The following is a 16305-nucleotide window of genomic DNA, read 5'->3' as shown; positions in this document are numbered from 1 at the left end:
TTTGGGAACAAGGATGAAAATCTGGGAATGGGGTGGAGATTTGGGACCAAGGATGGAGATTTGGGAATGGAGGTGGAGATTTGGGAACCGGGATTGGGATGGGGATTTGGGAACAGGGTTGGGGATTTGGGATTTGGGAACAGGGATGGAGATTTGGGAACAGGGATGGGGATTTGGGAACAGGGATGGGGATTTGGGAACAGGGATGGAGATTTGGGAATGGGGATGGGGATTTGGGAACAAGGATGGGGATTTGGAACGGGATGAGGATTTGGGAATGGGGATGGAAGTTTGGGAGCAGGGATGAGGATGGAGGTTGGGAACAGGATGGAGATTGGGAACAGGGATGGGGATTTGGGAACAGGGATGGAGATTTGGGAATGGGGATTTTTCCATACGATCCAATGAAGATCTCAGGTCCCTCCAAAGGGCCCCACCATGGATTTGTGGCTGGGCTGGATTCTCCTGGAGGCTCCAGCACCAAATGATCCAAAATTCCTTTCTGGAACTTCCTTGGAAAAGCCCTTGCCGAGCTGGAGGGGAGCAGTTATCCCTGGGAATGAGACAAATCCTGCTAAAAATGGGGAAAATCCCTGGAGAAACCCCTGGAGCCAGCAGGGACTTGGGATGGGCTCTGATTTAGGGTGGGGAGATGTTCCCAATCCCAGCCTGGAGAGAAGGAAAAATTCCCAGAATTGTGGGAATTCCTGGATGAGGATCCCAGATCTGAGCTGGGAATGGTGGGAGCTTCCCTTTGCCCCAAACCTTGGGAATTCTGCCCCGTCAGGATCCTCCTCCCCAGCAATTCCTTCCTTTCCCACCTCCTGGAATGAGGTTTTGCTTTCCCTCCATCCCTGAGGCCTGGAAGGGAATTTTTTTCTCCAAATATTGGGAATTTTTTCTCCAAATATTGGGAATTTTTTCTCCAAATATTGGGAATTTTTTTCTCCAAATATTGGGAATTTTTTCTCCAAATATTGGGAATTTTTTCTCCAAATATTGGGATTTTTTTCTCCAAATATTGGGAATTTTGGAGCTGTTTCTGGGAATGAAAACTCCCAAATGACTCCAACACGAGGAGCCGGGTGGGAAAATCCACCTGAGGGATTTTTCCAAGGAAAAGGATCAGGATAAGGGACTGAGAGATTTCCCCACCTCTGGATCCCATCCTGGGCCGTTTTCCTGAGTTTTATTCCGCCACAAATTGATTTTTCCCACAAAATCTTTGTTGGGGAGGGAAAAAAATCCTTGGAGGAGGCAAATCCATATTCCAGACATGGAATTTTCCATGTTTCACACATGGGAATTTTCACGGTGGTGTTATTAAGGAAAAATAGGGAAAAGACGGCAGCAAAAAGAAGGAATTTCCCGGTTTATCCCTTGAAAAGCAAATCCGACTTTTTTTTGGCTGCCGAAGTTTGGAATTCCTCACTCTGAGAGGAGAATTTGCTGCAGGAAAATTGTGTTTCCAAGGGGAAAATCCCATCAAATTCCAAAATTCCATCAAAATATCCCTCGGGAAGGAGAGAGATGAGCCAGGGACAGCTGAGGGCTCCCCCAGGACCCGGAGGCCTCAAACTTCCCAAAAATTTCCCTGGAAAAATCCGGGATTTATGAAAAAGGCAGGAAGTGAGGAGCAATCCCACACACTGAATTTCCCGGAGTGAATCATTTGCTCATTAAATTTCCATTTCCACGAGCCGGGGAAAATCAGGGATTTGGGGTCATTCCAGCCCAGGAACTTCAAAAACACAAAAAAATTCCCAAATCCCAGAAGTTTTTCCCGGCCCAGGGGATCCCATTTGGCGCTTCCAGCGTCAGAATTCCATGGGGGAATCAGACATGGATGCACTGAGGGGAAAAAAATGATTTTTCTGCTTGGTTTTGTCCCTTTTTTTCCCAATTTTCAGGGCTCAATTTGCGTTTTCCAGGCTGTGGAAGGAGGAGAAATTCCCTAAAATCCTGCAGCAATGCCTCGAGGCTGATTTAGGGAATTTTATGGGATTTTCACTCCTTCCAACCGCTCAAATCCATAAAGTTTTCCCAAATATTGGAAAACTCCATCCAATGGGGAGAGGAGAGCTGGGAACACAAAATTTTGAATAATTATTTTGCCTTTTTTTGCACTTTTTTTTTCACCTTTTCCGATGGGATTTGCATCCCTGGATTTCCCCAAAGCTCTCCGTGTTTCATCTTCCTGGGAATTAATTAAATTAGCTCAATTAATGAAATTAAATTAATTAATTCAATTAATTAAAGCCTGGAGCTTTGGATGCCAATGGAATGTCAGGAAAGTTCCTTGGGATGAACTGGATTTTGGGGCTGTTTTGAAAATTCCCAAAAATCATTTGGGCCAAACCCAAAAATCCAAATCCAGCAGCAGCTCCTGGGCATGGAATTAAATTTGGGATTAAATTTGAGATTAAATTTGGGATTTAATTTGGGATTAAATTTGGGTTTAAATATGGGATTAAATTTGGAAATAAACTTGGAATTAAACTTGGAATTAAACTTGGAATTTAATTTGGGATTAAATTTGGGTTTAAATATGGGATTAAATTTGGGTTTAAATATGGGATTAAACTTGGAATTGAACTTGGAATTAAACTTGGAATTTGCTGCTTTCCCTCCAAAGGAAGAGGAAAAAAGTGGTGGAAGAGGGAAAAATAATCCCAAATCCTCCCAATTTTCCTGGAATGTTTTTATTTCTTCCCCTCTGTTGCAATTCCTGCCCCTTTTCCAAAGGGATTTTTGCACCTTTCTGGCCACCTGGGCAGCCCAGACAAAAAAAATCCAGGAATTTGTGAAGGGAGCCTGGATCCTGACTCAGATTCTGGGGATTTTCCCTGATTTTCTGCATCCCAATGGAAAATCAGTTTTTCTCCCAAGGATCTGAGTCTTGGAGCTGCTCCTGCTTTTTCCTGCGCCCAGAGCTGGGATCGGATCCCAAAGCTGGAAAAGGCTGGAAGAGCTCAGGGAATGTTTCATTCCCCCCCGGTGGGTTTGGTGCCTTTCCAGGATTATTTTTGGGATTTTCCGGGTGGTTTCAGGCCAGCCCAGGGTGGGATTTTTCCTTGGATTTCCAGGGATAAACCGGTTTTTTGATTTTCCCCCCTTTCCTGCCTGGCACTGAAGGTTTGCCTGGATTTTCCAAGGATTTTTTTATTTTCCTTTCCAGGGTGAAAAAATGGATTATGGATGGGGATTTGGGAACAGGGATTTGGGAACAGGGATGGGGATTTGGGAACAGGGATGGAAATTTGGGAACAGGGAACGGGGATAGGGATGTGGGAATGGGGTGGGGATTTGGGAACATTGATGGAAATTTGGGAAAAGGGAACAGGGATAGGGATGTGGGAACAGGGGTGGGGATTTGGGAACAGGGATGGGGATTTGGGAACAGGGATGGAAATTTGGGAACAGGGATGGGGATTTGGGATTTGGGAACAGGGATGGGGATGTGGGAACAGGGGTGAGGATTTGGGAACAGGAATGGGGATTTGGGAACAGGGAACAGGGATTTGGGTACAGGGATGGGGATGTGGGATTTGGGAACAGGGATTGGGATGGGGATTTGGAAACAAGGATGGGGATTTGGGAATGAGGATGGGAATGAGAACTTGGGAACAGCGGTGGGGATTTGGGAACAGAGACAGGGATTTGGGAACATTGATGGAAATTTGGGAACAGGGATGGGGATTTGGGAACAGGGATGGGGATTTGGGAACAGGAATGGAAATTTGGGAACAGGGATGGGGATTTGGGAACAGGGATGGAGATTTGGGAACAGGGATGGGGATTTGGAAACAGAGATGGGGATGGGGATTTGAGAACGAGGATGTGGGAACAGGGATGGGGAATGAGGATGGGAATGAGAATTTGGGAACAGGGGATGGGGATGTGGGAACAGGGATTGGGATGGGGATTTGGGAACATGGATGGGGATTTGGGAACTGGGATGGGGATTTGGGAACAGGGGATGGGGACTGGGAACAGGGATAGGGATTTGGGATTTGGGAAAAGGGATGGAGATTTGGGAACAGGGATTGGGATGGGGTTTTGGGAATGGGGATTTGGGAACAGGGATGGGGAATGAGGATGGGAATGAGAATTTGGGAACATGGGATGGGGATTTGGGAACAGGGATTGGGATGGGGTTTTGGGAATGGGGATTTGGGAACAGGGATAGGGATTTGGGATTTGGGAACAGGTGTGGGGATATAGGAACATGGATGGGAGATGTGGGAACAGGGATGGGGATTTGGGAACATTGGTGGGAATTTGGAAACAGGGATGGGGATTTGGGAATGGGGATGGGGATTTGGGAACAGGGATGGGGATTTGGGAACAGGGGTGGGGATTTGGGAACAGGGATGGAAATTTGGGAACAGGGATGGAAATTTGGGAACAGGGATGGGGATTTGGGATTTGGGAACAGGGATGGGGATTTGGGAACAGGGATGGGGATTTGGGAACAGGGATGGGGATTTGGGAATGGGGATGGGGATGAAGATTTGGGAATGGGGATGGAGATTTGGGAATGGGGATTTGGGAACAGGGATAGGGATTTGGGATTTGGGAACAGGCGTGGGGATTTAGGAACATGGATGGGAGATGTGGGAACAGGGATGGGGATTTGGGAACATTGATGGGAATTTGGAAACAGGGATGGGGATGGGGATTTGAGAACGAGGATGTGGGAACAGGGATGGGGAATGAGGATGGGAATGAGAATGTGGGAACAGGGATTGGGATTTGGGAACTGGGATGGGGATTTGAGATTTGGGAACAGGGATGGGGATTTGGGAACATGGATGGGGATTTGGGAACAGGAGATGGGGACTGGGAACAGGGATTGGGATTTGGGATTAGGGGTGGGGATTTGGGAACAGGGATTGGGATGGGGATTTGGGAACGGGGATTTGGGAACAGGGATGGGGATTTGGGATTTGGGAACAGGGGATGGAGATGTGCGAACAGGGATTGGGATGGGGATTTGGGAACGGGGATTTGGGAACAGGGATAGGGATTTGGGAACATTGATGGAAATTTGGGAACAGGGAACGGGGATAGGGATGTGGGAACAGGGGTGGGGATTTGGGAACAGGGATGGAAATTTGGGAACAGGGATGGGGATTTGGGAACAGGGATGGGGATTTGGGAACAGGGATGGAGATTTGGGATTTGGGAACAGGGATGGAGATTTGGGATTTGGGAACAGGGGTGGGGATTTGGGAGCAAGGATTTCAGGGATTTCACCCCACAAGGAGTGTGGATGGCAGGAAAAGCTCCCAGAGAGGACGGAGGGAGCCACGGAGGCTTTTCCAAGATTTCGGCCGGGTTGGATGGGGCTTGGAACACCCTGGGATCACGGGAGGTATCCCATGGGATGAGCTTTAGGATCCTTTCCAACCAAACCATTCCGGGATTCCATGATTAATTCCAGCCCTCCATTAACAGCGCCTTTAATTGCTCCCACTGCAAGAACCCACAATTAACGAGCCCAATTCCAGCTGGGAACGCCAGCCAGGATTTCCTTGGGCTGCTTTTCCACCTGGCAGGGTTTTGTCGGCTTTTCCCTGGATCCAGAATCTCCGGGCACATCCAGGGGGTGCCGGGCCAGGCTCGTTATCCAAATTATCACCAAATTATCCCGAGGCAGCCTCTCCTCCCTCCATCCCTTTTCCTTTTCCTTTTCCTTTTCCTTTTCCTTTTCCTTTTCCTTTTCCTTTTCCTTTTCCTTTTCCTTTCCCTTTTCCTTTTCCTTTCCCTTTCCCGGGGTTCCTCAGGAATTGCTGCGACGCCGGGGGGTTCAGCATTCCCTGCCTGGCTGCAGGATCCGTATTCCCAATATCCCATATCCCAGGAATCCCCTCCTGGAAAGGGGCTGGGAGTGCTCCTAAATCCATCGGATTCTCATCCCCAAGCCACAAATCCCAATCCGAAATCCCTCTTTATTTTCCAGCGTCAGAATTCCATGGGGGAATCAGACATGGATGCACTGAGGGGTAAAAACGATTTTTCTGCTTGGTTTTGTCCCTTTTTTCCCCCAATTTTCAGGGCTCAATTTGCATTTTCCAGGCTGTGGAAGGAGGAGAAATTCCCTAAAATCCTGCAGCAATCCGTTCCTCGAGGCTGATTTAGGGAATTTTATGGGATTTCTCTTCCTTCCAACCCCATTTTGGGTGGGATTTTCACTCCTTCCAACAGCTCAAATCCGTAAAGTTTTCCCAAATATTGCAAAACTCCATCCAATGGGGAGAGGAGAGCTGGGAATACAAAATTTAGAATAATTATTTTTGCCACGGATAATAATTTTACTGGGAATACAAAATTTAGAATAATTATTTTGCCACAAAATTTAGAATAATTATTTTGCCACAAAATTTAGAATAATTATTTTGCCACGAATAATAATTTTACTGGGAATACAAAATTTAGAATAATTATTTTGCCACAAAATTTAGAATAATTATTTTGCCACAAAATTTAGAATAATTATTTTGCCACGAATAATAATTTTGCTGGGAATACAAAATTTAGAATAATTATTTTGCCACAAAATTTAGAATAATTATTCTGCCACGAATAATAATTTTGCTGGGAATACAAAATTTAGAATAATTATTTTGCCACAAAATTTAGAATAATTATTTTGCCACAAAATTTAGAATAATTATTTCGCCACGAATAATAATTTTGCTGGGAATACAAAATTTAGAATAATTATTTTGCCACAAAATTTAGAATAATTATTTTGCCACGAATAATAATTTTGCTGGGAATACAAAATTTAGAATAATTATTTTGCCACAAAATTTAGAATAATTATTTTGCCACGAATAATAATTTTACTGGGAATACAAAATTTAGAATAATTATTTTGCCACAAAATTTAGAATGATTATTTTGCCACGAATAATAATTTTGCTGGGAATACAAAATTTAGAATAATTATTTTGCCACAAAATTTAGAATAATTATTTTGCCACGAATAATAATTTTGCTGGGAATACAAAATTTAGAATAATTATTTTGCCACAAAATTTAGAATAATTATTTTGCCACGGATAATAATTTTGCTGGGAATACAAAATTTAGAATAATTATTTTGCCACAAAATTTAGAATAATTATTTTGCCACGAATAATAATTTTGCTGGGAATACAAAATTTAGAATAATTATTTTGCCACAAAATTTAGAATAATTATTCTGCCACGAATAATAATTTTGCTGGGAATACAAAATTTAGAATAATTATTTTGCCACAAAATTTAGAATAATTATTTTGCCACGAATAATAATTTTGCTGGGAATACAAAATTTAGAATAATTATTTTGCCACAAAATTTAGAATAATTATTTTGCCATGAATAATAATTTTACTGGGAATACAAAATTTAGAATAATTATTTTGCCACAAAATTTAGAATAATTATTTCGCCACGAATAATAATTTTGCTGGGAATACAAAATTTAGAATAATTATTTTGCCACAAAATTTAGAATAATTATTTTGCCACGAATAATAATTTTACTGGGAATACAAAATTTAGAATAATTATTTTGCCACAAAATTTAGAATAATTATTTTGCCACGAATAATAATTTTGCTGGGAATACAAAATTTAGAATAATTATTTTGCCACAAAATTTAGAATAATTATTTTGCCACGAATAATAATTTTGCTGGGAATACAAAATTTAGAATGATTATTTTGCCACGAATAATAATTTTACTGGGAATACAAAATTTAGAATAATTATTTTGCCACAAAATTTAGAATAATTATTTTGCCACGAATAATAATTTTACTGGGAATACAAAATTTAGAATAATTATTTTGTGAGCTGGCGTGGTGTGCTCTAAATCCCCGATTTCCACAGCTTGGCTTTTCCCAAATCCTTTCTCCAAAGGATGTTCAGGAATTTTCTGCTTCCGAGCCTGGAAAGCCACCAGGAACCTGGAGCCTCTCCCCCCTCTGCTGCCCTGAGATAATTCCAAGGAACTCAATTAGGCTGCCCTGACATTTCCAGGGAAGCTCCAGGGCTCCGTTCCCGGAATGCCAAAGCCTGGATGGCAAATCCGTAGGGAACATTGGATTAATCCATGGAGGATTAAAAATAATTCCAGTTCTCAGCTTCCCCCAGCTCTGATGGGAATTTGAGCTGGGTTTAATCCACTCAGCTCAGCCTAAATATGGATTTTCGCTTCCCGGCTTTTCCAAACCTGGATTGAATCACTCGGATCCCTCAGGAATGTGGATTTTGGTGGAGGGTTTGGAGCCAAATCATTCCCTTGGGAGGCTCTTCCCAACCCCTTTGGATGCCCAAATCTTTCTTGGATTTGGGATTTGGAGCCAAAAGCTGCTGAGAAATTCCAAAGCCAGGGAGGTGAGGGCTGATCTTTAGGGATGGCACTGGGCTGGGAAATCTCAAATCTGGGAACTCTGAAAACTTGGAAATCTGAGCCCAGGTTTACCAAATTACATGGAAAACTTTCAATAAATCCCTGTTTTCCCACTGGAAATCCTATGAACTTTTCCCAGGGATTGTCCCATGGAGCAGGACCCCTCTCAGCTGTGTCTCCATGGGACCAAAATCCCGGGATTTGGGATTCCTCTTCCTGGATTTCCACACCTCTTCCTGGATTTCCACAAGCTGCAGCTCCAAGCTCCTCCAGGAATTGGAAGTGGCATTTTTTAGGGAGAAGCCTGGCTTGGATCCCTGTTATTTTTTTTCTTGGAGATTTTGGGATGGCTCCTTTTAACCTGCCCAGGGAATTCCCAAGTGGAGGAGCAGGTGAGAATTCCCATGGAATTTAGGGCCAGGCCAAAAAGGATGGGGCTCCACCTGATCCAGCTGGAAAAATAAGATATTCCCACCTTTCTCTGCCATTCCCAAGGTTTCCCTCTTCCAGGCGAGTGATCCAGAGTTCCACAGCATCCAGGCACTTTTATTTTACAAAAATAAAACTCGGGAATTTGTGCCACCTGGTTTGGCTCAGGAATTCCGCCCTTCCCATCCTCCTTTTCCTGAGCATCCAGAGGTTTCCCTCTCCCCATCCCATAATTCCAGTTTTCTGACATCTTTTGTTTTTCCCCAAGATTTTGGTGTTTGTTTTCCTTGTTTTCCATCCCGGAGGTGTTGGAGTCACTCCTCCCAATCCCGTTGGATTTAAATGAAGCACTTGGAGCTGCTCATCTCCCTCTGCCTGGTTTGGGAAAAAGGGGGAAGAGGAAACAATGGGAATGTTGGCTGCAGTTTGGGCTCCCTCTTGGAATTCCCAAGCGGCTCAGGAGGTCCCTGACACCACGGGATTGTCCCATCCCACACCCACAAAAAGCAAAATCCCAATCCTGGCTGGATCCTGGCTTTCTTTAGGATCAGATGGGAAAAAATGGGCACGTGGGATCTGTCTTGGATTGGGAATAATCCCATTCCCAGTGGTTGTTTCTTCCCACAGACCGTGCTGGAGGTACCTTCAGCTGCTTTGTGAAGTTCCCAGTGGCTCCTAAAGCAAATTCCCTGGAAAAAAAAAAAAAAAATCCAGGGAATGAGGAAAAAAAAAATCCAGGGAATTCCCTGGAAAAAAAAAATCCAGGGAATTCCCTGGAAAAAAAAAATTCCAGGGGTTGGATCCAGGTGGGAAGGAGGAGCTTCACTCATTTCCTGGTGCTGCTGGGCCTGGATTTCGAGCCCTTGGAGTGATTCCCAAAATTATGGATCTGAGCCTTTAATTCCTCTCTCTTTTTAAAGTTTCCCTCAAACCCAGAGCAGATGAATTTCCCCCAAATCCTGTCAGAATTTCACTCCTTGGAACGCACAAAAGACCCCGAAATCCTGGCAAAATTTCATTCCTTGGAACGCACAAAAGATCCCCAAATCCTGGCAAAATTTCACTCCTTGGAAAGCACAAAAGATCCCCAAATCCTGGCAAAATTTCATTCCTTGGAAAGCACAAAAGATCCCCAAATCCTGGCAAAATTTCACTCCTTGGAGAGCACAAAAGATCCCCAAATCCCGGCAAAATTTCACTCCTTGGAACGCACAAAAGATCCCCAAATCCCGGCAAAATTTCACTCCTTGGAAAGCACAAAAGATCCCCAAATCCTGGCAAAATTTCACTCCTTGGAAAGCACAAAAGATCCCCAAATCCTGGAAAAATTTCACTCCTTGGAACGCACAAAAGATCCCGAAATCCTGGCAAAATTTCATTCCTTGGAAAGCACAAAAGATCCCCAAATCCTGGCAAAATTTCACTCCTTGGAAAGCACAAAAGATCCCCAAATCCTGGCAAAATTTCACTCCTTGGAAAGCACAAAAGATCCCCAAATCCTGGCAAAATTTCATTCCTTGGAAACCCAAATCCTGTCAAAATTTCACTCCTTGGAAAGCACAAAAGATCCCAAAATCCCTGCAAATTTTCACTCCTTGGAATGCACAAAAAAACCCAAAATCCTGGCAAAATTTCACTCCTTGGAAAGCACAAAAGATCCCCAAATCCTGGCAAAATTTCACTCCTTGGAACGCACAAAAGATCCCCAAATCCTGGCAAAATTTCATTCCTTGGAAAGCACAAAAGATCCCCAAATCCTGGCAAAATTTCACTCCTTGGAAAGCACAAAAGATCCCGGCAAAATTTCGCTCCTTGGAAAGCACAAAAGATCCCCAAATCCTGGCAAAATTTCACTCCTTGGAATCCCCAAATCCTGGCAAAATTTCACTCCTTGGAGAGCACAAAAGATCCCCAAATCCTGGCAAAATTTCACTCCTTGGAGAGCACAAAAGATCCCGGCAAAATTTCGCTCCTTGGAAAGCACAAAAGATCCCCAAATCCTGGCAAAATTTCACTCCTTGGAAAGCACAAAAGATCCCCAAATCCTGGCAAAATTTCACTCCTTGGAAAGCACAAAAGATCCCCAAATCCTGGCAAAATTTCAGTCCTTGGAAAGCACAAAAGATCCCCAAATCCTGGCAAAATTTCACTCCTTGGAGAGCACAAAAGATCCCCAAATCCTGGCAAAATTTCACTCCTTGGAAAGCACAAAAGATCCCCAAATCCTGGCAAAATTTCACTCCTTGGAATCCCCAAATCCTGGCAAAATTTCACTCCTTGGAAAGCACAAAAGATCCCCAAATCCTGGCAAAATTTCACTCCTTGGAAAGCACAAAAGATCCCCAAATCCTGGCAAAATTTCACTCCTTGGAAAGCACAAAAGGTCCCAAATCCTGGCAAAATTTCACTCCTTGGAAAGCACAAAAGATGCCCAAATCCTGGCAAAATTTCACTCCTTGGAATCCCCAAATCCTGGCAAAATTTCACTCCTTGGAAAGCACAAAAGAGCAAACAAAACATCAGGACCTGGTGTCCAGGTTCATCCATGCCCATCCCACCCATGGAATTAACCCAGGGAAGACGTCCAGCAGCTCCTGGGAATGATCTGGGAATGGGAAGGGGACAAAACCCCGCGACTTCCTGGCGCTTCCACCTTCGGGAAGTGGGAATGGGCAAACCCTGGGTGGGTTTTCCCGCTCGTGGCTGGAGCGGGAGGGAGTTTGGGGGTCCGGGCTCACCTGGGGGGCTCTGGCAGCGGCGCTGGCATTCCCGCCGGGATGGGAAGCGGTTCCTGTTCCCGCCGCAGCCCCCGAACAGGAAGGGCCGGCAGGAGCTGGAGGGGACGTGGAAGTACCAGAGCAGGGAATGGCGCTGGCAGGAGCCCTCATCCATGGGCTGCAGGCAGCGGGCTGCAGGGAAACAGCCCACAATTCCCATGGGATGGATCCCAGGTGGGAAAACACCCCACAATTCCCATGGGATGGATCCCAGGTGGGAAAACACCCCACGATTCCCATGGGTTGGATCCCCATGGGAAAACATCCCACAATTTCCGTGGGTTGGATCCCCATGGGAAAACATGCCATGATTCCACGGATTGGATCCCAGGTGAGAAAACACTCCACGATTCCCATGGGATGGATCCTGGTGGGAAAACACCCCACCATTCCCAGGGGTTGGATCCAGGTGGGAAAACACCCCACAATTCCCAGGGGTTGGATCCAAGTGGGAAAATACCCCAGAATTCCCCATGAGATGGATCCCAGGTGGGAAAATATCCCAGAATTCCCCATGGGTTGGATTCTCTCTGGGAAAACACCCCACAATTCCCATGGGTTGGATCCCAGTGAGAAAACACCCCACAATTCCCATGGGATGGATCCCAGGTGGGAAAACACCCCACTATTCCCATGGGATGGATCCCGGTGGGAAAACACCCCACAATTCCCAGGGGTTGGATCCAGGTGGGAAAATATCCCACAATTCCCACGGGTTGGATCCAAGTGGGAAAATATCCCAGAATTCCCCATGGGTTGGATTCTCTCTGGAAAACACCCCCCAATTCCCAGGGGTTGGATTCCCATGGGTTGGATCAGGGCTTCATTCCTGCCCAATCCCACAATTCCCATGGGATGCATCCCAGTAGGAAAACACCCCATGATTCCCACAGGATGGATCCCAGTGAGAAAACATCCCACAATTCCCATGGGTTGGATCCTGGTGGGAAAACACCCCATGATTCCCATGGGATGGATCCCAGTGGGAAAAAATCCCGCAATTCCCCACGGGTTGGATCCCAGTGGGAAAACCCCCCCTAATTTCCAGGGGTTGGATCCTGGTGGGAAAACAACCCACAATTCCCATGGGATGGATCCCAGGTGGGAAAACAACCCACAATTCCCATGGGATGGATCCCAGTGGGACATCACCCCACATTTCCCATGGGTTGGATCCCAGTGGGAAAACACCTCACAATTTCCATGGAATGGATCCATGTGGGAAAATACCCCACTACTCCCCACGGGTTGGATCCTGGTGGGAAAACACCCCACAATTCCCATGGGATGGATCCTGGTGGGAAAACACCTCACCATTCCCAGGGGTTGGATCCCCATGGGAAAACACCCCATGATTCCCACAGGATGGATCCCAGTGAGAAAACATCCCACAATTTCTAGGGGTTGGATCCCAGTGGGAAAACATCCCCACAATTCCCATGGGATGGATCCCGGTGGGAAAACACCCCACAATTCCCAGGGGTTGGATCCAGGTGGGAAAATACCCCACAATTTCCGTGGGATGGATCCCAGTGGGAAAACACCCCACAATTCCCATGGGTTGGATCCCAGGTGGGAAAACACCCCACAATTCCCATGGGATGGATCCCGGTGGGAAAACACCCCACAATTCCCATGGGATGGATCCCAGTGGGAAAACACCCCACGATTCCCATGGGTTGGATCCCAGTGGGAAAACACCCCACAATTCCCATGGGATGGATCCCGGTGGGAAAACACCCCACAATTCCCGTGGGTTGGATCCCCATGGGAAAACACCCCACGATTCCCATGGGTTGGATCCAAGTGGGAAAACACCCCATGATTCCCATGGGTTGGATCCCCGTGGGAAAACATCCCCACAATTCCCATGGGATGGATCCCGGTGGGAAAACACCCCACAATTCCCATGGGATGGATCCCAGTGGGAAAACATCCCACAGTTTCCATGGGATGGATCCCGGTGGGAAAGCACCCCACAATTCCCACTGGATGGATCCCAGTGGGAAAATATCCCAGAATTCCCATGGGTTGGATTCTCTCTGGGAAACACCCCACAATTCCCATGTGTTGGATTCCCATGGGTTGGATCAGGGCTTCATTCCTGACCAATCCCACGATTCCCATGGGATGGATCCCAGTGGGAAAACACCCCACAATTCCCATGGGATGGATCCCAGGTGGGAAAACACCCCACAATTCCCATGGGATGGATCCCAGTGGGAAAACACCCCACGATTCCCATGGGATGGATCCCAGTGGGAAAACACCCCACAATTCCCATGGGATGGATCCCAGTGGGAAAACACCCCACAATTCCCATGGGTTGGATCCCCGCGGGAAAACACCCCACAATTTCCATGGGATGGATCCCAGTGGGAAAACAGCCCACAATCCCCATGGGATGGTTCCCAGGTGGGAAAATATCCCACAATTCCCTTGGGTTGGATCCCCATGGGAAAACACCCCCCAATTTCCAGGGGTTGGATTCCCATGGGTTGGATCAGGGCTTCATTCCTGACCAATCCCACATTTCCCATGGGATGGATCCCAGTGGGAAAACACCCCACAATTCCCGTGGGATGGATCCCCATGGGAAAACACCCCCCAATTTCCAGGGGTTGGATCCCAGGTGGGAAAACATCCCACAATTCCCATGGGATGGATCCCGGTGGGAAAACACCCCACAATTCCCATGGGATGGATCCCAGTGGGAAAACACCCCACAATTCCTGTGGGATGGATCCCCATGGGAAAACACCCCACCATTCCCAGGGGATGGATTCTCTCTGGAAACACCCCACAATTCCCATGGGTTGGATCCCAGTGGGAAAACACCCCACAATTCCCATGGGATGGATCCTGGTGGGAAAACACCCCACAATTCCCATGGGATGGATCCAGGTGGGAAAACACCCCACAATTCCCAGGGGTTGGATTCCCATGGGTTGGATCAGGGCTTCATTCCTGACCAATCCCACATTTCCCATGGGATGGATCCCAGTGGGAAAACATCCCCCAATTTCCAGGGGTTGGATCCCAGTGGGAAAACACCCCACAATTCCCATGGGATGGATCCAGGTGGGAAAACACCCCACAGTTCCCTGTGGGTTTGATTCTCTCTGGGAAACACCCCCCAATTCCCAGGGGTTGGATTCCCATGGGTTGGATCAGGGCTTCATTCCTGACCAATCCCACATTTCCCATGGGTTGGATCCCTGTGGGAAAACACCCCACAATTCCCATGGGTTGGATCCCAGGTGGGAAAACACCCCACAATTCCCAGGGGTTGGATCCCCATGGGAAAACATCCCACAATTTCCATGGGTTGGATCCCGGCAGGAAAATATCCCACAATTCCCATGGGATGGATCCCAGTGGGAAAACACCCCATGATTCCCATGGGATGGATCCCAGTGGGAAAACACCCCACAATTCCCATGGGTTGGATCCAAGTGGGAAAACACCCCACAATTCCCATGGGATGGATTCTCTCTGGAAAACACCCCACACCCACCCCTGGGCTGGATCCCAGAGTGGACAAAGGAGGGAATCCAGCAGTGGATTCCCAGAGTGGAAAAATGGGGATATCCAGGAGTGGATTCACAGAGTGGGAAAATGGGAATATCCAGGAGTGGATTCCCAGAGGGGACAAAGGAGAGAATCAAGGAGTGGATTCCCAGAGTGGGAAAATGGGAATATCCAGGAGTGGATTCTCAGAGTGGACAAAGGAAGGAATTAGAGTGGATTCCCAGTGTGGAAAAATGGGAATATCCAGGAGTGGATTCCGAGGGGGGACAAAGGAAGGAATTAGAGTGGATTCCCAGTGTGGAAAAATGGGATTATCCAGGAGTGGATTCCCAGCGTGTGGGATGAGCTCCGCGTTGCTCCACCATCCATCCCTGCCAACCCCACCATGGAGGCCCCTGACCTTTCCCAAGGGATGGTTAAACCCTGGATTCTGGGCGGGATATTTCCACAGGAATGTTTGCATTCAGGGAATTCCAGGAATGTTTTTCTGGACCCCCTCCATTCCTTCCCCACCAGCTCAGCACCCCTGGGGCAAACCCAGCTGCTTCAAGCCAAGCCCAAACTGAGTTTTAACCTCACACAACTCCTTCAGCGCCACATCCCTTGATCCCAAGGCCGAGCAGCCCTTCCCACCTGGGAAGTGACTTCCCAAAATGCCGCTTAATTCCCAGCTTTTCCCCTGGTAATTGGCTGTCGGCTTCTCCCCGAGAGGCTCCCCCCTCCCGAGGTGGGAGGGATAAAAACACCAAGGAAATCGCACGGAACGAGGGTGTGCAAACAAATTATCCCTCATTTAAATAAAGCTCCTCGGAGCTCTCCCGATAAATGTCACGGAGCAACCGGGCCGCGGGCAATCAATAAATCCCTTAATGGTGTTAAACAACTCCGTGGGAAAGGTTGGGCGCTCGTCAGAGAGGACGGCAGCGCCGGCGGTTGTTTGCTGGAGATTAAATGTCAGGCTGGAGCTGGGGAGGCTCGGAAAAGCCGGGAGCGATCGGAATCTGGCGGCAATAACGCTCCGGCCGCGCAATCCTGTTAACGTCTGGAGCCTCGCCACTTAGCAGAGGGATTTATGAGCCCTCCTGCCTCGGCCCCGGCCTGTAATGGGATTGTTGGCTGCTGCCGTGATTCAATAACGCCTGGAACGCCCCATCCAT

The 16305-nt window shown here is 47.0% G+C and overlaps 1 protein-coding gene across 1 annotated transcript in view; it reads right to left on the bottom strand.

The window, feature by feature from the left end:
• Window positions 1–8986: 8986 nt before the first annotated feature.
• The window catches only part of LOC135442828 (collagen alpha-1(VII) chain-like), a 161086-nt gene continuing 153767 nt past the window's right edge, over window positions 8987–16305 (bottom strand). The window contains exons 79-81 of the mRNA XM_064703098.1: window positions 11579–11749; window positions 9484–9529; window positions 8987–9215 (exon numbers count right to left, since the gene is read on the bottom strand). Of these exons, the coding sequence (XP_064559168.1) occupies window positions 9516–9529; window positions 11579–11749 (185 nt within the window). The 3' untranslated portion in view covers window positions 8987–9215; window positions 9484–9515. The remainder of the gene's footprint in view (window positions 9216–9483; window positions 9530–11578; window positions 11750–16305) is intronic.

Source organism: Zonotrichia leucophrys, chromosome 1A (assembly GCF_028769735.1).
Source record: "Zonotrichia leucophrys gambelii isolate GWCS_2022_RI chromosome 1A, RI_Zleu_2.0, whole genome shotgun sequence".
NCBI classification, from domain to species: domain Eukaryota; kingdom Metazoa; phylum Chordata; class Aves; order Passeriformes; family Passerellidae; genus Zonotrichia; species Zonotrichia leucophrys.
Note: the sequence above shows the minus strand (reverse complement) of the source record. Positions and strands in the feature narration are given on the sequence as shown.